Genomic DNA, 21,561 nt, shown 5'->3' with positions numbered 1-21,561 from the left:
ATTCTTCTTTCCATACCACCACTTGTCCACATCGGTGGTACTGAATCATCTGCTCCGTACACTGGCACTGCATCCACAAAAGCTTAGCGTCAGTTTCAGAGTGCAAGAATGGACTATCAGACATCGTTGTGTTTGTGCAGTTAATTCTTCTTGCCGAAGATTTCTTCATTATCAGATCCTTCCAGAAATTATGCGTGCTTTTGATCAGCTGAATGGCAAAGTCCTTGTCCTTGAATTCACTGTAGAATGCAAACTGGTGTTCAGGTTCTCCATCAGGCATCTTATAATGAGAGGGACAGGGTTGTGATACCCTACACAATCAAATAGCCTGCTCATGGCTTTCATACAAAAAATAGCCACTGGCTGTTTCGTTACATAAAAGTCGATACTTAGGGTGACCAGTTTCAGCACAGCCATATCCAGCATATTCAACAGGAGCGGAAGGGAAAAAAATTGACTAGAAGCAAAAAAAAAACTTGCAGACTTAATTGTACTATAATAATTTACTAATATGCTGAATACAACAATGCTTTCTAAATGGCTTTATTTTATATCTCAGTTATGGATATATTTATTTAACTTCATTGCGAATAAGTAATTTGGATATGTTCTTATGGAGCCTTAGAGAGAAGCTATGTATAATTTATTAATTTAAATTTTATGAATCATTTAAGTCTTTCTGTAGCCTATGTCTGCCTAATGCAAAAATTGTGAACTGTGTTGGACAGAAAATAGCTGTATCTGGTAATGTAAATAGAAACTAAAACTGTGAGTGGTTTCTGCAAATCTGTTCATATCCTGCTGCACAAACTAAATAGCAAAATGTGTGCCCCAATGGCTCTGTGTTTGCATTGCATGTAGTTTGTGCTGAATTAACTGATTTCATTTAGTGCAGTAAAGGCAAAATACTGCCAATGCTGGAAATCTGAAACAAAAACAGAAAATGCTGGAAAAACTCAGCAGGTCTGGCAGCATCTGTGGAAAGAGAAACAGAGTTAATGTTTCAAGTCCCTATGACTCTTCAGAATTAAAGAGAAATGAGATGGATTTCATACTGTTTAAGAGGGTGGAGCAAAATAAAAGGTTAGAGATTGGTGGGAGCTAAGGAGAGATTGACAAAGCTGTCATGGACACGACAAAGGGAGTGTTAATGGTAGTATTAAAGACTAAAGAAGGTGCTGATAATGGCACAAAGGTAAGATAGCAGAATGTGTTAATAGCAGAACAAGGGTCAACACTCTGTGAAAGCAAACATAAAATCAAGTGACAGATGGCCCTGCGAGGGGGTGGGGTGGGGGGTGGTCTGTTGGGGAAAAAGGATTTAAAAAGAAATTTTTTTTAAATGAATGAATAAATAAAAATAAAATAAATTATTGGATTGAAAAAGGGGTGAAGGTGGAGTTCATGGTCTGAAGTTGTTGAATGCAATGTTAAGCCCAGAAGGCTGTAAAGTGTCTAATTGGAAGATTAGGTGCTATTCCTCCACTTTGCATTGTGCATCACTGGAACATTGCAGCAGGCCGAGGATGGACATGTGAGCATGAGAACAAGATGGCATGTTGAAATGGACTGAGTGAAGATGTTCCACAAAATGGTCACCCAGTCTGCGTTTAGTCTTCCCAGTGTAGAGGAGACCGCATTGGGAGCAGTGATTACAGTGGATCAAATTGAAGAGGTGCAAGTGAAGCACTGCTTCACCTGAAAGGAATACTTGGAGTCTTGGACAGTGAGAAGGGAGGAGGTAAAGGGGCAGGTGTTGCCCCTTCTGCGAATGCATGGGAAAGTGCTATGGGAAGAGCATGAGGTGTTGGGGGTGATGGAGGAGTGGATCAAGTGTCACAGAGGGAACGATCCCAATGGAATGCTGACAGGTGGCATGAGGGGAGGGTGTTTGGTGGTGGCATCATACTGCAGTTGGTAGAAATGGCGACGGATGATCCTTTGAATGCAGAGGCTGTTGGGGTGAAAAGCGAGGACAAGGATTCATGGTTCTGGGAGGGAGGGGAAGAGATGAGGGTAGAGGCATGGGACTCAGTTGACTCAGTGCAGGGGGAGCCCTCGGTTAAGGAAAAGGGAAGACGTGTCAAGTGCTGTTTTGGAAGGTAGCATCATCGAAACAGATGCCTCGGAGGCGGAGGAACTGGGAGAATGAGATGGAGTCCTTACAGAAAGCAAGATTTGAGCTGTAGTTGAGGGAGTCAGTGGGATTGTAATGAGTATTGGTAAACAGTCTATCACTAGAAATGGAGACAGAGGTCAAGGAAGGGAAGGGAAGTGTCAGAGATGGACCATGTGAAGGTGAGAGAGGGGTGGAAATAGGAAGCAAAATTGATGCATTTTTCCATGTCCAGGTGAGACCATGAAGCGGCACCAATACAGTCACCAATGTATCAAAAAAAAAGAGTTGTGGGAGGGGGCCTGAGTAGGACTAGAACAAGGAATCTTCCACATGCCCCACAAAAACATAGGTGTAACTGGGGCCCATGTGGGTACCCACAGCCACACTTTTTATTTGGAAGAAGTGAGACAAGTTAAAGGAGAAATTGTTCAGTGAGAGAACAAGTTCAGCCAGGCAGAGGAGAGAGTGGTGGTGGATGGGGATTGTTCGGGCCTGTTCAAAGAAGAAATGGAGAGCCTTCGGACCATCCTGGTGGGAGAGGGAGGTGCAGAGGGACTGGACGTCCGCAGTGAAGAAGAGGCGGTTAGGGCCAAGAAACTGGAAATTGTTGATGACTTCCTCATCAATCAAAAATCTAACTCAGCCTTGAATATATTCAATGACCCAGCCTCCACTGCTCTCTATAGAGAGAATTCCAAAATTAACAACCCTTTGAGAGAAGAAACTCCTCCTCACATCTGTCTTAAATGTAGGGGAAGTCTCGAATGTAGGTGGGAAGAGATGACAAGGGAAGAGAGAATGGAGTCAAGATAGGAAGAAATGAGTTTCGTGGGGCAGGAACAGGCTGCTATGATAGGTCGTGTTTGTAGATTTTGGGTCGGAGGTAGAAGTGGGCTGTGTGGGGTTGGGAGACTTTGGAGGGAAGAACTCCAGAGGAGGTGAGGCCAGTGGCAGTCCTCCGCCTTTGTTGCATCTGTTCCAATGATGTTACCTTCCAAAATGGTGTTTCAGGTGTGTGTTCCTTTTTCCATAACTGAGGATTCCCCCCACTATGGTTGACAGGGCCCTTAACCATATACAGCCTTCCGGACTTAACATTGAGTTCAACAGCTTCAGACCATGAACACTCTCCCCCACCTTTACCCCTTTTATAATCCAATTATATTTCAAATTTTATGTATTTATTCATTTTTTGAAATTTTTAAAATAATTTTTCCCCAACAGACCACCCCATCCTCCCCACACAGGACCATCTGTTACTTGTTTTTGTGCTTTGCTTTCACAGAGTGCTGACCCTTGTTCTGCTATTAACACATTCTGCTTTCTCACCTTTATGCCACTATCAGCATCTTCTTTAGTCTTTAACACTACCATTAACACTCCCTTTGTCCTGTGTTCATGATATCTTTGTCAGATCTCTGCTTAGCTCTCACCTATCTCTGACCTTCTATTTTGCTCTATCCCCTCTTATAAAACAGTATAAAATCCATCACATTCCTACCTCTTTTCAGCTCTGAAGAAGCTGAAACGTTAACTCTGTTTCTGCCAAACCTGCTGAGTTTTTCTAGCATTTTGTGCTTCCATTTCAATTAGTTTGGTAATTGGAACATTTAATTGGATCCTGTATCTCTGAGTTAGCAATGCTGCTGTTCATGATGACTATCCAATGAAACACAGCCTGTGTGGATGAAGATGGAGTCTGCCTGACTGCTATGTCTCCTTGTGGTTGAATAACCTACTTCCTCTCACTGTGAACACACATGAATAATTGTCACTTGGGTAAGATGCAGGGGGTCAACTGCTTTCCATGGAATTATAATTCAATGATTCAGTGTCTTGAGGAAGAAAAACAGAAAGCTTACTTAGAGAAATAAGTAATTTTAAAAAAAGAGGATTTTCATTGCATTGTTCTCTCCATGAGATCATAAAAAATAGGAGCATTTGGCCCATCGAGTCTGTTCTGCCATCAATAAAATTATGGCTGATCTGATTGTTGCCTTAACTTCAGTTTCTTGCCTGATCCCATAACCCTTGACTTCCTCATCAATCAAAAATCTAACTCAGCCTTGAATATATTCAATGACCCAACCTCCACTGCTCTCTATAGAGAGAATTCCAAAATTAACAACCATTTGAGAGAAGAAACTCCTCCTCACATCTGTCTTAAATGAGACACCCCTTATTTTGAAACTACCCCCTAGTCATAGATTATTTCCTCAGAGAGGAAACATCATTTCAGCATCCACCCTGTCAAGCTCTCTCAGAATCTTAATTGTTTCAATAAGATCACCTCTCATTCTTCTAAATTCCAATGAGTATAGGCCCAATCTGCTCAACCTTTCACAAGACAATCCCCATCATCCCATGAATCAGCCTAGTGAACCTTCTCTGAATTGCTTCCAATGCAAGCATATCCTTCCTTAAGGAAGAAGACAAAAACTTACCCAGTCCTCGGTGAGGTCTCACCAATGCCCTATACTGTTGTAACAAGACTTTTCTACTTATATACTCCACCCCTCTTGCAATAAGGGCCAACATTCCATTTGCTTTCCTAATTACTTGCTGTACGCGCATGTTAACTTCTTTGTGATTCAAGTACAGGGATACCCAGATCTCTCTCTACCACAGCATTCTTCAGCCTCTCTCGATTTAAATAATCTGCTATTCTATTCTTCCTACCAAAGTGGGCAATTTCATATTTTCCCACATTATACTCCATGTGCCAGTTCTTTACCCACTCACTTAACCTATCTATATTCCTTTGCAGACCCATTGCATTCTCCTCACCTTTCCTACCTATCTTTTTATCATTTGCTAATTAGGCTATAATACAGTTAGTCCTTTCATCCAAACTATTAATAAAGATTGTCAATAGTTGAGCCCCCGCACTGATCCCTGCAGCACTCCACTTGTTACAGTTTGCCAACCTGAAAATTATTATTTTATCCTGACTGTTTCCTGTTAGTTAGCCAATTCTCTCTCCAGCCGATATATCACTCCTAACGCCATGAGCTCTTACCTTGTGCAGTAAACTTTTATGTGGCGCCATATCAAATGCTTTTAGGAATTCCAAATAGTTTACATCAACTGGCTCTCCTTTATCTACTGTGCTTGTTACATCCTCAAAGAACTCTAATTTGTGAAACATCACAAAACCATGTTGACTCTGCCTGATTGTCTTATGATTTTCTAAGTATCTTGTAACTACCTCCCTGATGTATTCTAGCATTTTCCCAATCTCAGATGTTAGGCTAACTGGCATATAATTTCTGGCTTTCTCGCTACCTTCTTCCTTGAATAGAGGTGTTACATTTGTGGTTTTCCAATCCGCTGGGACCTTTCCAGAATCAAGAGAATTTTGGAATATTGCAAACAATGCATCCACTATCTCTGCAATCACTTATTTTAAGACTCTTAGGATGTAGGCCACCAGGCCCAGGGCACTTGTCAGCTTTAAGCCCCATTTGTTTTTCTAGTATTTTTTCTCTAGTCATAGGGATTATTTTAATTTCTTTCGTCCCTTTTGTCTATTGACTTTCTTATTACCTTGGGATTCTTCTATTGCCCTCTACTGTGAAGATGTACAAAATATTTGTTCAAAGTCTCTGCCATTTCCTTGTTTCCCATTATTAATTCCCCAGTTTCACCCTGTAAGGGCCAAATGCTCGCTTTAGCTATTATTTTCCTTTTATATATTTACAGAAGCTTTTACTGTCTATTTTCATATTTCCTGCTGTTTTTTTCTCATTCTCCAGTTTCTCCCTCTGTTATTCTTTTAGTCATCTTTTGCAAGTTCCCAATTTTCCCAATCCTTTGACCTATCATTAATCTTTGTGGCATTGTACATTTTTTTCCTTCGATTTGACACCATCCTTAACTTAATTAGCCACAGATGGTGCACCCTTCTTACAAAATCTTTATTTCTCAATGGAATATATCTTTGTTGAGAATTGTGAAATATCTCCAATAAATGTTTGCCACAACTTCTCTACCGTCTTACCTTTTTACGTATTTTCTCATTTTGCTTTAGCCATCTTTGTCTTCACACCCTTGCAATTGTCTTTATTTAAGTTTATGACTCTAGTTTCAGACCTACATTTCTCAGCCTCAAACTGAATGTGAGGTTCAATAATGTTATGATAATTCTTAGCTAGAGGATCCTTTACTATGAGGTCATTAGTTAACCCTGCCTCATTGCACATTACCAGGTCTAAAATAGCCTGCTCCCTGGTTGGTTTCAGCATGTATCCTTCTAAGAAACTGTCACATATGCACCCTATGAACTCATCCTCCAGGCTAGCTTTGCCGATTTGATTAATCCAATCTGTATGAAGATTAAAATCACCTATAATTGATGAAGCTCCTATCTTACAAGGCCACAATATTTCTGGATTTATACTCTATCCTACACTGTAGCTACTGCTGAGGGGCCTATAAACTGTTACCACCGGTGTCTTTCTTTGCTATATCCAAACTGTACATCTTGATCTTCTGAAACAAGATCATTTCTCACTATTGTACTGATCACATCCTTTATTAACAGAAGACCCCACCTCTTTTTCATTTCTTCCTGTCCTTCTGAAATGTCAGATACCCTTGTGTTCATGTCCCAGTCACCATGTCTCTATAATGCCTAATACATCATACTGTTATTTCTAATTGTGTTAACAATTCATCCATCTTGTTATGAATGCTGCGTGCCTTTAATTCTGTCTTTTTACCATTGCTCCCGACTCTGACTTTGTTTGCTAGTGCACCCTTAAGTTTGTACCACCTGTCCCTTTCTGTCACACTCTGGTTATCATTACCTGTATCTCTACCCTGTATTATTGCTTTGCCCTTTCACTTTAACTTTCAGGATCTGCTGTCACATGAACATTTGCCCCCATGGCTGCTATTTTTTATTCTTTCTTGGAATGTGCCCATCCCTTATTACCTTTGAATTGAGCGGCTTACTTAGTCATTTCAGAGGGCAGTTAAGAGTCACATGTAGGCCACATGGTAGATTTCTTTCCCTAAAGGACATTGTGAGCCAGTTGGGTTTTTACAGTAATCAATAGTTTCATCATCGCTAGCTTTCAATTCCAGATTTATTAAATGAATTTAAATTCCACCAGCTACCATGGAGGTTTCGAACCTGTGTTTCCAGAATATTACCCTGAGCCTTTGGATTACTAGTCCAGTGACATTACCACGACCCCAACATATTCCCCCCTATTTAGCTTAAAGCCCTCTAAATTTCTTTGGCTTAATTTGTTACAGTCTACTCTTAACTTGAAGATGCTCAAGTCAATTTTTTAACACAAAGTTTCTGTTTTACTATATTGTTTATATTTCTGTTGGATAATTAAAAAGACACAACTTCAGGCTGTTAGACATCATAGTATCGAATCATAGATGTAGGGCAGAATCATCCCAGATTTGCACTAAGTGTGTTAGCAGGCGGGAAAAACCTGCCAGCAGCAATGGCAGCTTTTCGCGCTGTATCGTCCCATTTCCGTCTCACTAATTATGCAGCCACACGCCATCTCGATGGCACGTAGCCTCCGATTTGCACACCATACCGTTACCGCACTGCTTCCTTACACAGGGTGCCATATTTAAACTGCAGCTGCACAGTGCTTGTAACCCAGAAGGGCACTGGTAAATACATAGCCCCAAAAGCCTCCCGATTCAGTGATGCAACCCTGGGATGCCTTCTGGACACCATGGAGGCCCGCTGCAATCTCCTCTACTCCTACTGTGGCCACAGGAGGCCCATCAGTCTCACCACTCTGGCTTGGGAATCAATGGCAGAGCTGGTCAGTGCCAGTGCTGCACTTGAGGTCGGTCATCCAGTGCAGAAGGCAGCTAAATGATCTCATCTGTGCCGCCAGGATAAGGCAACCATCTTATAATTCTAAACTCAAATGCTGATAAGGCCATCATACATTCACTGGCATCTCATTCAGTGCCAGCTCATGGGATGTCACCGCTCATTCTCTCCCACAATCCCTCACATCGCAATCTGGCTTCATCTGCTCTGGAGACTGCTTCTTCAGCCCTCACCATCTTGAGGCCACTTGCACAGATCGATATGTACACCCATACATTCCTTCGGATACCCCCCTTCCCCAATACAGCTCTCGTCCTGCAGCCTCTTCCCTTGCTTGAGGCCACTTCTCCCACTCCCCCAAGCAAACCCTAGCCCTGCAGCTGTTGAAAAGTCATCCCTGTCATGCAGCTGGTTTGGTAGGTAGATACCTGCTCGTGAGCTACGTTAAAAGTGATGTGGCGCTGCCTGCAAAGTCTGGCGCAAATGACAGTGAGTGCTGCTGGAAGAAAAGTAGGCAAACAAACCTCAAAGTTCTGAACAAAGTGCAGCTCACCGGGTGCACATTGCTTATGTGCAGTTGTGAAATATGTCTGCTTGCAATTATGCCTATGTGCCCGAATGATCCAGCTTGGAGGAATGATTCTGGTGAACAGGGTTTATAATGATATGCAGATGTATTAAAATGAAGTTCCTGATGTCCGGCAGAGGGCAGGGCAGGTCGGCCGCCATTGACGGGTGGAGCAGACGATCGCAAACTGGTTTCATGACGGCGTGAAACCGATTTTTGAATTCTGCCCTTAGGATGCTGGGTAACCTTCTGCCCAAAGAATTTTGCAAACGAAAGTACATTCCAAGAACATTGCCATAAAATATTTGGCTGGTCACGAACTGTTCAAGATGTTTTGTGCAAAATGTCACACATCAATAGGAGCAGTGTTATTTTAGAGACTGAATCCAAGAAGCTTCTGTTGGAATCATTTCCATCAAAAGATTTCGGTGTCTGCTTGCTTTGGAGGAATTTGGCTGGTCAAACTAGAAACTTGTTCGCACTGACTGTCTAAACAACTGTGTAGATACCATTGCAATTATCCAAAATATCAAATGGTCTCTTGTTTTGAATTGAAAAAGTTATCTTAATGACATCACTTTTATAATTCCAGTTATTTTGCCCCGATGGCGAGTACAATGCAATGGCCACAGCATTCTTTAATACTCCTGAAAAGAGTGTCCGTAGTCTGTTCCATGATTCTCCAGGTCAGTGTTAATCAAGTTGGAAATGCAACTCATCTTTTAAAATCTGCTGAACTGGCATGTTGCAAAGTTAGTATGATTTGAGAATGTTAATTAATAGCTCTTAACTAAATTGCCTCTCTTTTAAACTGGCACTTAATATATTTCTTTTAAATTCTGTGATTTATGGTTTTTTCCATGTTGTATTTCTAAAATCATTTCCCTGTTTGCCAACTTGTAAATTCTACTGGTATTTTTTTGCAAGCCTGTAACCACCACAATTTACTAACCCATTCTAGCATATATCTTTCTGAAGAAAAGCAAGTCAAAAAAGTAACTTTGTTTAGTTTGTTGATGGCTGTATCTGGAATGTGGTTGCAATATTAGGGAGATTTAAATGTGCCTCATCCCTACCCCACAACCGTTTATGATCAGTCATTTTATTCATTTACAGAATCTAATTTTCCTATGTTCTGTTTGCATTATGTATCTGGAGTGGAAGTAAAGGGGATATTGACTTGGGGAGATGTAGTGACCGTAACCTTTTTTTCAAGAAACTTTGTGGAAGGTTTTGACTCGTAAAGTTGAAGTAAAACCATGACATACTATAGAGAGCAAAAATGCAAGACAGATTTGATCCTGTAAAATTTCTATTGCAATTCTATATTGAGCACAGTGTAGGAAGTAACAAAGAAAGGACCAATTGTTCATACTCCTCCGAAAAATTTGTAAGCTTCCATCCAAATAAGGTAACACAAATATCTAAAGATTTGGTCTCTCACAATAACCAGATATGTATATAGATTTCCCTAGCCTTTGTTCCATTTAAAAACTTGTCAAAAGAATTTACAGCTAAGTTATCTTTCCTCCATCAGCAGCAATTTGTTCATTCTGTTGTCATCCATCAGGGAACCTACATCCTGTGATTGGTTCATTCCAGGTTCATACATCTAGATGCGCACAATCTACTTCAAAAAATCCAGAAAGCACTTACGATGAGCAGTTGACATGATGGCAAATATCCTTGAAAGCAAGGATGAAATATAATACTTCACACTCTAGAAAGCTTCAGATAGCTGCCTCCCTCAACATGGAATAGTCTATGCTTCGGATCAAATAAAGAAATAAGTAAAGATCTGTTTGGACTGCATCAAATAACTTCTTGTTGTTTGTTGTTGTCAGAAGTACCAGCAGAGTCAAATTCCATTGTTATTAGGAGCACCGTATTTTTTGGAGTGCACAGGCAATTTGTTTAATTGGGTGTCCCCTTTAAACTTATTCGTGTGGCTACACATGCACAGCAACTTAAAGATTCTGACTTTTGCTCAGCCTGCATGGGATCTTTCTGGTACCTGTATGGCTGTGCAGTTTGGAGGGAGCATTGACCAGGAGTGTAGCTTTCTTGTGCAATGAGACCAGTGTTAGCAGCAGTGACTGCAGAACCTGCCTATCATAGCACTTTAGGCTGCTTCTCAATTAAGCCCGATTTTTCTATAAGTAACAAAATGTGCAAAGTTGCCATTGTGTATGTTTTTCCTCCTCATGTTTCTTTCTCTCTGCCTCTTCACCTCCTATCCCCAGATTTCCTGACCAAGGAGAATTTTGCATCACTTTCCTTTTTCCCAAGAGACAATAGTAGTGCATTTACTAGCCAAAGAAAATTTGGTTATATATATAGAAATTGAGCGACAGACATCAAATAGTAATCCCATACAAGCCAAACTGTAGTCACAGAATAAGGGTTGGATCTTGTGCAACTTCTGATCCTCTACTGAATGTCTTCTGTCTAAAAATCAACAGCTGTTTTATTCAAGAGTCTACCTATCACTTAATCGAGCACTACAAGCAGTTAAGACTTCTCAAAAGATGTGTATCGTAAGGATAATAGATATAGGCTCTTGGATACACCACCACCCCCCCGCCCCGGCCTGCCCCCTCCCTTTTAATAATTCATGTTCCTACTGGGCCTGTTATATGTTTTAAGGGTTCAAGATGAAACGTTAAACCAAGACCCCATCTGCCCTTTCAGATCCCGTGGCACAATGTCAAATTCTCTGTTTCCTGGACAATATTTATCCCTCAATCAACCTCCCAAAAACAGATTGGCCCGGATCTTCTGAGGAGCAGCAATCAGTCATTGGATTGCCACTCCACTCCTACTTTTCTGCCCCCAGATGATGCTCCACATTTCTGTCTTGGACTTCTAATCCCAGCCTCTGAAATGTGGAACTTACAGTTCCATCGCAGTGCTGGAGCCCTTTTTTAAAGTACTCGCTGCTGTAATCTGGCAAGTTAGTGTTTAAAGCCCCTCAATGTGTTAATGAGTGGGTGGATGAGTGGTTGGGTGGAATAGGGTGGTGGGTGAGGTAGACAGTGGGATAGTCAGGTTGGGTGCTGTGTGGGGGAGGTCAGGGGATCACAGGGGGTCGGGGAGATGTCACAGGTTGCAGGTGGGTTTGTGAGTTGTATAGTCACCCAGGAGTTAGACTAGGATTTTTTTTGTCTGACATTTCCTGGGTAACTATCCAGCTAAGTGCATTGGAAAAGTCTGAAGCCTCCAACTCTAACTTAGAGTTGGAGACTTTTACAGAGAGTCCCAGGGGTTTTGCTGGGCAATTCCCATGGAGTCAGTGCCTCAGGACATCTGACAATTCCAACACGTATCTTGGGGGTGTGCGTCTGACGTTCTGGAGACTGGAAGATCTGGGCATTATCTGGTCATTGCTGTCTTTGGGACTAGCTGTGTGCAATTTAGCTGTCGTGTTTCCAACAATACAGCAGTAATGTCACTTCAAAATTTCCTATTAGCTGTGACATCATGTAAACATCTGGTGGAGATGGTGGCATAGTGGTAACGTCATTGGATTAGTAATCCAGAGGCCCCGGCTAATGCCCTGGGATATGGGTTGAAAGCTGGTGGAATTTAAATTCAATTAATAAAAATCTGGAATATAAAGCTAGTCTCAGTAATGGTGGCCACGACAACTATCATCGGTTGTCATAAAAACCCACCTGGTTCACCGATGCCCTTTTAGGGAAGGGAATCTGCCATTCTTACCTGGGTCTGCCCTACATGTCACTCCATAATCGCAGCAATATGGTTGACTCCAAATGGAATCTGAACAATCCTGTGCTAGAACATATAGGCCCAAAGCACACCTGACCCTGGTTTCATTTACATGAGAAATTTCCTTTACTGTGGGTGCCTGGTAGGTATCCCAAAGCAGTTCCCCAGCACATCAGCTATGAATTTCTTGCCACTGCGTTACCAGTAGTGGTCCGAGGTCCTGGGAGTGGGGTTGGAATACATACAGAGGCTGACTCCAGGTGTGAGGGATTTTAGCTGTAAGGTTAGGCTGAAGAAACTGGGGTTGTTCTCCTTGAAGCAAGAGAGGCTGGGGGGAGATTTAATAGAGGTGTACAAGATTGTGGCAGGTGAGACAGACAAAAGAAAATTTGTCTCCATTAGCTGATAATGTTTGGGCAAAAGATCCAGGGAGGATGAGATGATGAATATTTTTAGGCAGCAAATGGTCATGACCTGGAATTCAGTGCCCACAACTATAGTGGAAATGGAAATGATCAATTATTTCAAAAGAAAATTGGATAGGCACTTGAGGGAAATAAACTTGCAGGGATTTGGGTATACAGTGGGGAAATGTGAATGAATTTTTTTTATTCTTTATGGACTATGGGCATCGTTGGCTAGGCCAACATTTTTATTGCTCATCCCTAATTGCCCTTGAGAAAGGTGGTGGTGAACCGCCGCCTTGAATTGCTGCAGTCCACGTGGTGTAGGTACACCCATAGTGCTGTTAGGGAGTTCCAAGATTTTCCTTGCTCTACAGAGAGCTGGGATGGACTGAATGGCCTCCTGTGTCATAATGACTCCCTAACTCTAATTCTATCTTCAGGTAAGTTTTCTTTTTAAAAGAACACATTTTTGGTAGCTTGAGACTCCTTTAAGGACAGGGGATTAGGCCATGTAGATGCTTACAGTTATGGCTTATGATATCATATTTCTGCACTGTAAAGATAGATGCTATCCTTTGGCTATGAATAACCTATTTGCCCGCGCACCGGGCACCACCTTGACTTTTTCTGCTTTCACCAATATGGCAGGAGGCGCACTTAACAGCACAGAACGTATGTGCATGCATGCCCACCATTTTGGATGCTTGAGCATCTATTTTATGCCTGTAAATCAAGTGCAGCCACAACCATGTTCTAGTCCAGTGAGTTTATTGCTAATGTAACCCTGAACTGAGATTCCAACACCCCTCTCCATTGCAAAGACTGCCTATTTCTACCTGCATTTTGTGTTAAATGTCTTACATTTAATCTTTGTTTCTATGTCCCTTTGTTCTGGATCCCTTAATCATTGGAAAGTCTGTCCTTATCTACTTTGTCCTATTTCTACTTATAATTTTAAATAGCTATCAAATCGCCCCTTAATTTCTCCTCTGTTCCTATGTTAGTGGCTGTCTTGTTTGTCTCTACCATAACACGATCTTACCTGCTGCTGAATTACTCATCAATGCTTTTGTCATCTCTATACTTCATCAATTTTCAGATTAGCTCCATATGCTTCAACTTCTCCATAACTCTACTGCATGTGTGTCCCCCACCTTGTCTCATTTATCAGCATTGACTTCCAGTCTTCTAATGCTTCTTTGCAGTGTGGTCCTTGTTTGACTTCATTCTTCCTTATAGACTATCAAAGCCCTGCAGTTGCATTCTCCCCAACCCAACTACTGATTCTGGTATTGCAAGAACAATTTGTAAAATGGCAAAACTATTAAAGTTCATCAAAAGTAACCATTAGCACAATTAGATGTGTAAGATAATAAATGAATTGATGTTGAATACAATAATTAGTATGCCCTATTAAGATGTTAAACCATTTAAAAATGGACATTAACTACCTTGTAATGCTGTCCTGAAGCCATCTTTGCATGATTTTTTTCCACATGCTTCAGCTGTTATGGGTATAGTTTATGCCATTGGAAGTCTCCTATGCTGTAAAAAAAAAATATTTGATTACTGAATGCTCCTACTATCAATGGATCACTTTGGGAAATACTGTATATCTGAAGCTGCTTCAAATACTTGAATTCAAGTTGAAAACAACTAATTTATGATCCTAAACAGCAGTCACTAAAAGGCAAAAATTTAAAAAATCTCCATATTGAACTTTGAAGACAAACCTGCAATAACAGCTATCGTTTATATAGCACCTTTAATGTAGAAAAACACCCCAACATATTTTTTAAAAAGTGCTGAGCCAAACAAATAGATATGAGAAAAGGTGACCAAAAACTTAATTGAAGAGGCGGCTGTAAGGAGGATCTTGACGAGGTGGATGGGCTTTTGAGCAAAGCGACTAGGTGTCTGAAACTTGTAGACAGATAATATGATCATCTTAGAAGCAAATTCCAGGCATGGTAAATTGCCGTTAAATAATAAATGGAATCTGGTAACCAGGTTAATCATGTAACAGTATGTAGACTTTCAACTACCCATTTCCTTCCTCTAGTTGTTGTCTTTGCTCACTCATTTTCTCTCTCTCTACCTCCCATGTGTCGGGTCATAAATCTTAACTTTTCCATCACCTTTTCTGATGGTGGGAGAAGCTGAAGCTCCTCCTTTCCACACCCTGATCTCTCAAAATTGAATTATAGTAGATTCACTGTAGATGCTGTTACCTTGTTTTTGCTTTATTTTCGCTCAGTGTTTATAAAATGAATTCTTATCATATCTGTTTCTGCGGGTGAGAGGGCAAGTTTTTTGAATTTCAAAGAGGGAAGGTTAATTTGATGTTGAAAATGAAAAAGAAAACTGAATACTGAAAAACAAAATGTGATTTGATTATATTCAAGAACAGAATTTACTTGATCAGTATCATCTATTTTTGCAGGTTCATACAATCCCCTGACTCTGGGCTTGTTCACTTTAAGTTACTTTTTTCTTGCCTGTTGGACATATGGGTTAGCAGTGTCCAGTGGAATCTTCATTCCATCTTTACTGATTGGTGCTGCATGGGGAAGATTGTTTGGAATATTTCTTTCCAACGTTTTGGCAGTCTCTGTGAGTTTCTTTTTTTTTCATAACCTTCCCTTGGTGTACATGGAGTTTTGATGTTTTCTGAAGGGTGGTCTAAATGGAAAAACCAATGTGATAAATTTTAAATCTCTTAGTGCATATCCAGCTTTTCAAAAAATTAATTTCTGATACTTAATGCTATTGTCTTTCCAACATGAAATAATGGATTTGTTACTGTTCATAATATGTTTATTTTATGAATTTGTTATTTGTTTATCTGGTAAAGGATAGTTCTTGCTTCCCATTTAGCTATGAGTTGAAGACAACATTCAGTTCGGGGTGAACCTATTAGGTTGGATTTAATGCAGCCTGTCACGGTGGGAACCACAGCAGCCGGGCCCACTTAATTGCTGGAGAAGCCCTCCATCAGTCTCCTGGCATTGGGAGAACCTCCCCTGATTAAGTCAGAGGGTGGAATTCCCAGCTGCTGATGAGGGCATGTCAATTAGGTTCATTAATGAGTCAATATACACCCATGATCCCTGAAGCCACTACAATGTAGTGGTACCTCAGGGATTTAAGATGAGCCGCATGCTTTCCCACCCCCTTGGAAGGCCACCCAACCCCCTCTGTTAGGGTTGCCAGTGGCCTCTCTGGGGTGGGTGAAGCAGGTTCCCTCGTTAATAGACAGTCTGAACTTAATCAGGGTGCCTGGCATCGGGGAACAGCTGAAAGCCAACCCCACAACCGCACTGCTCTCGCTTCTGACTCCCCTGCGCCCCCGTCCCATGTGTCCACCCCATTTTGCGACCCCCATCCCACCCTCGCTCAACTTTGGTCTGGGGTTCCAGGAGGTTCCTGGGACTCTGATGGGCCCACTGCCGTATAGTATGTACTTAGTGATATTTTCAGTCTATAACAATAAATTTCATAATTATAGCTAAATGTTGGGCTTTTATGCTTTGTTATAATTGGTTTACTTTCTGTTGTACTACACAGACTTGGGCTGACCCAGGAAAATATGCTCTGATGGGAGCAGCTGCTCAGCTTGGTAAGTGTGGTACATGACCAGTGACCTACATACTGGAAAGTTAGGATTTCCAGACTAACAGTCTTGGGATATTAGATCATTTCCTGTTGTATTTCCCATGCAGAAAAGTAATTTCTATAACAGCCCTGCAGTCTTCAAACAATTCCCTTTTGCTGTGATCTGGGTAGGAACATTGGCAACAAATTAATTGTGGAGGCTTTTTCATTAATCCCAAAGTGCCACATTTCATGCAACCTGCTATTATAAAGTAAGCCTAGTGCTTGCACTAGATGGAGGAAATGATTATGATTCTTTTGTTCCCTACATATCTTTGAACACAGAAGTTTAGTGTTTCAGTTAAGTTAACAAATGATTTAGCTATGCTTCAATTCTATAAATGCTATTTAACGATATAACACAGAATCAAACTAATTAGCCCAATGGGTTCATGTCAGTGTTTATGCTCTATATAAGAGAATTCAGGGTTATGCGGAGGGGGTCAGACAGGAAGGTGGAGTTGAAGCCATGTTCAGATCAGCCAGGATCCTATTGAATGGTGGGGCAAGCTCAAGGGACTGAATGGCCTACTCTTGCTCCTTATTTCTTAAGTACTAGCCTCCCCCACCCATTTTCATCTTATCCGATCAACAAACATATCCTTCTATATCTCTCTCCCTCAAATGTTCATCTAGCTTTTCCTTAAAATGCATCTTTGCTATTTGCTTCAATTCTTTCTTGTGACATTGAGTTCCACATTATAGCTGCTCTCTAGTTTAGAGGATTTTTCTCATTTCCCTACCTACTGTGTTTATTTGTGACTATCTTATAATTATGGTTCCAAGTTCTAACTTTGCCCACAGACATGCATTCTACAATCACCCTATCAAACTTTTTCATAATCTTAAAAGATCTCTATCAGGTCACCCCTCAGTCTTTATTCTGGAGGAAAAAGCCTCACCCTGTTTTGAATGTTCCTGATAGTTCTTGTATCATTCTAATTCTTTTTTGCACTTTCTCCATTCCTATTTTTTTTTTATTAAATGGAGACCAGAACAGTTCATAGCACTCTGGTGACTTACCAAAGGCTCCATGCATGTTTAACATAAATTCTTTGCTTTTCAATTCCAACCTTCTAGAAATGAACCCCAGACTTCAATTTGCTTTTTAACTAACCCTCGTTGCTAATTTTAGTGATTTGCGTATTTGACTTAGTGTATCTTTATTTTATTTGCTCATGGGATGCGAGCGTCACTGGCTAGGCCAGCACTTATTGCCTGTCCCATCCCTAATTGCCCTTGTTAAGATGGCATTTAAGAGAACCCATTGCTGTGGGATGGGAGTCACATGTAGGCCAGTTAAGGTCAGCATATTTCCTTCCCTAGAGACCAAATGGGTTTTTACGATGATCAACAATGGTTTCATGGCCATCATACCATTTATTGAATTCAAATTCTGCCATGGTGGGATTCGAACCCGGGTCCCCAGAGCATTACACTTGGTCTCTGGATTACTGGTCCAGTGACAATACCACTGCACCACTTTCTCTATCAGTATGTCCACAACTATATCTAAGAAGCTGGGTGTGCTCTGCCCTCCTATTTAGCTGATATTTTCTAAAAAATCAATGTTTTTCTATGGCTCAGAAGTAGTTGCAATGGTGCATGCCACTTTAAGTTGATGGCCTTTAAGTTCAACAGCAGTATGCTATTTCTTCCCCCTCAGTAGGTGAGCTCCCAATCAGAGACAATCTTAATGCCTGCAATTTGCAAAAAGTGATGCTGATCCAGGAAGTTATGGTTTTGACAGTGCTTGTCAAGTGTGCTTAATCAGAAGAACTAAACTTGGGGGATTCAATTGAATGGTAATAAAAACAAAAAACTGCGGATGCTGGAAATCCAAAACAAAAACAGAATTACCTGGACAAACTCAGCAGGTCTGGCAGCATCGGCGGAGAAGAAAAGAGTTAACGTTTTAGTCCTTGTGACCCTTCAACAGAACTGATCTTTCTTTACAAGGAGAGGGAAATATAAGCTGTTTTAAGGTGGTGGTGGTGGTGGTGGTGTGGGGGGGGGGGGGGGGGGGGGAGTTGTTAGGATAGGAGCAGATCATCAAAAGATGTCACAGACAAAAGAACACAGAGGTGTTGAAGTTGGTGATATTATCTAAACGAATGTGCTAATTAAGAATGGATGGTAGGGCACTCCAGGTATAGCTCTAGTGGGAGTGGGGGAGCAGAAAAGATTTTAAAATAATGGAAATAGGTGGAATTACATCATCTGAATGTGTGTTACTTTATTAATTATTTATTTACATTAACCCCATGAAGAAGCCGTATTTAGTTAACATAGTTATAATTAACAACTTTAAGTCTTGAGCTCCCTCCTCCATCCCTACCCCCTTTCTGTTTCTTCCCCCTTCCTTTTGTTTTTTTTCCAATAATTTATTTAGATTTTTCTTTTCGCACCTAATTCCATTATTTTAAAATCTTTTATACTCCCCCACCCCCACTAGAGCTATACCTGGAGTGCCCTACCATCCATTCTTAATTAGCACATTCGTTTAGATAATATCACCAACTTCAACACCTCAGTGTTCTTTTGTTCTTTTGTCTGTGACATCTTTTGATGATCTGCTCCTATCCTAACACGCCCCCCCCCCCCCCCACCTTAAAACAGCTTATATTTCCCTCTCCTTGTAAAGAAAGATCAGTTCTGTTGAAGGGTCATGAGGACTCGAAACGGCAACTCTTTTCTTCTCTGCCGATGCTGCCAGACCTGCTGAGTTTGTCCAGGTAATTCTGTTTTTGTTTTCAATTGAATGGTGTTCATTTGCCAGCACTTCATTTTATGTGCCTTGTTTCTAAGTTGGAATAGCTGCCACTTACTACAGTTGTTTCTGATATAACAGGGCTACCATTGTTAATATGGAAGGAAACTAATCAGATCCCTAATTATTTATGGAAGGGGGAGAAAGGAAACAGTTAACATTTAAACTTTTAACTCTGAGGAAGTTTCTTGTGTTATGTGCAACTTGGGACATGTTACATTTGTTTTAACAAAACATGTTGACTACTATGTAAATGAGAAATCTAGATTCACAATATAACATTGATCTGACCTATACAGTTAAGAGCCAAGTAAGATCGTTTGTGTATACGGTGCATGTATATGCATATTAACTGTCATGTTCTATCAGATGTAGCTGAGCTTATGGTCTTTCACTTTCCATTTGCAGGAGGTATTGTACGAATGACGCTGAGCCTGACAGTGATAATTGTGGAGGCTACTGGAAATGTGACATATGGTCTTCCCATCATGGTGGTGCTGATGACTGCCAAAATAGTTGGGGATTTCTGCATTGAGGTGTCTGTTCATTTATTTGAAATTTGAATGGTGAAAGTGTTAGCCATTTTATGAAAAAATCTGGATTATTTTTTCCTTCTTTTAATCCCAGATGCTGTGCTACTACTTCAACCTCAACCTCAATTATTTCTGCTTTCTTAGCCCTTGCTTTTAATTCTATGTCTAACTTTTCTGCTAGCGTGATTAACCTGTCCTTAGTAATTGTTGCAAGTCATTCAGGGATAAGTCTTCCCTTTCCAAAAAAGTCTTAGTAATTAATGAAGCCATTCTGCTTTTCAATCAGTATAGTAAAATTCACCATGGAAATGTTATCAACTTCAACCTCAGCAAGTATAAACACTCGTATTTGTCTGTGGATTTGAAATCCCAGAAAAGCCCCCAATTTATCTTATGATCAGTGGCCAGACTGCCTGTTCCCCCCGGTAAGATCCAATTAGGGACTAATAGGGTTTTGTTTAAAGTAGTCAAAATTTGAGTTTCAAGACACGTGCTTTTAGAATAAAGCCACAAAATTCCATAGGTTCTTGAACAAACAAAAACAAACTTTACTCTCCAAGTTCACAAAGATAAAACAGTTCACAAGAACTATCTTATGCTTTAATATTCAAGGTAAGTATGAGGTACATGTGAATTGACAGACGAACTGTGGTCAGACACACCACGCTACAGAGTAAATGACGGATGCAACCTAAACAGTTTCTATGGATTTCTCAACAACTCACCCAGACATTATTGTCTCAATGGGACTCAATTTCATATGAAACTTCGTCTTTCTCACTCTCCACATTTGAAGATCTCTCCTTGGAATACTTTCCAAAAGTCACTCCCTTGGCTTCAACAATGGCCTCCCTTGCAGGGTTTCAATCTCGTCTTCCAAGATTCCTTCCCCTGGATCTCCGAGTACCCTAAAGTTTTACTTTCCAAGCACAGTTTCAGGTCTTCAGCTGTGCCAAGAAGAACACCACTGCTCCAAAGGGGTACCTTTGCCCCAACAGCCCTCTTTACTTAAAGTCTGCTCCCCACAGCTCGCTCTTTACTTAACTTAACTGGGACCTCTCCCTGTCCCTGTCTCTGTCACGCTTGCTGGCTGACTTCTGAAACTGACTGCCTCTGAACTGTGGTTCACTGATCCTTGAGCTGATCTGGTGATATACCGCAACACTCCAAGAGGGTCCTGCCCTTGTTACTAGGCAGCAACCAATGTAAAAAGCGTGGGAGCATCCTGCACCTTAAATGTTACAATCTCCACAAACTGCCAAGTTAGCACACGGAGACACAGAGGTAAAAATGGATTTCGTGACAATATAAGTTGTTTTAATTGTCAACATAGTTTGTTGAATTTCCCAGTTTACCTGAGTTGTGAATTGGGGAGCCAAGGAAATCAACCAGTTGGACAAATTGTTTTATCATGCTCTTGCAGCTAAGATCAGCTGTCATCACCTCTCTCCTCAAAAAAAAAACCCTTGACCCCATCGCCCTTGCAAACGACCACCTCATCTGCAGCCTCCCTTTCCTCTCCAAATTCCTTGAAAATGTTGTCACTTCTCAAACCTTTGCCCCTCTTTCCCAGAACACAATGTTTGAATCCCTCCAATCACAATTTTGCCGTTAATGCAGTAGTGAAACCGCTCTTACCAAAGTCATAAATGACATCTGGAGTGACTGTGACAAAGGTAAAGTATCTCTCCTCATTTTCCTTTGCTTCTGTGCAGTCTTTGACATGGTTGACCACATCATCTTCCACCACTGCCTCTTCACTTTCATCCGGCGGGCTGGGACTGCTCTCACGTAGTTCCATTCTTAACTAGCTAATCATGTCCAGAGAATCACTTGCAATAGCTTCTCTTTCTGCTCCCTCAACATTACCTCTGGTGTTCCCAAGGACCTATCCTTGGACACCTATTTCCCATTTCCATGTTGCCCCTCGACAACATCATCTGGAAGCACAGCATTAGTTTTCTCT

The 21,561-nt window shown here is 41.0% G+C and overlaps 1 protein-coding gene across 1 annotated transcript in view; it reads left to right on the top strand.

The window, feature by feature from the left end:
• Positions 1 to 21,561, top strand: part of clcn7 (chloride channel 7) — an 86,221-nt gene that overhangs the window by 47,823 nt on the left and 16,837 nt on the right. Inside the window, exons 16-19 of the mRNA XM_041207033.1 lie at positions 9,095 to 9,188; positions 15,082 to 15,251; positions 16,206 to 16,257; positions 19,471 to 19,598. Of these exons, the coding sequence (XP_041062967.1) occupies positions 9,095 to 9,188; positions 15,082 to 15,251; positions 16,206 to 16,257; positions 19,471 to 19,598 (444 nt within the window). The remainder of the gene's footprint in view (positions 1 to 9,094; positions 9,189 to 15,081; positions 15,252 to 16,205; positions 16,258 to 19,470; positions 19,599 to 21,561) is intronic.

Source organism: Carcharodon carcharias, chromosome 15 (assembly GCF_017639515.1).
Source record: "Carcharodon carcharias isolate sCarCar2 chromosome 15, sCarCar2.pri, whole genome shotgun sequence".
NCBI lineage: Eukaryota > Metazoa > Chordata > Chondrichthyes > Lamniformes > Lamnidae > Carcharodon > Carcharodon carcharias.
The sequence above is the reverse complement of the archived record's forward strand: the minus strand, read 5'-3'. Positions and strand labels throughout refer to the sequence as shown.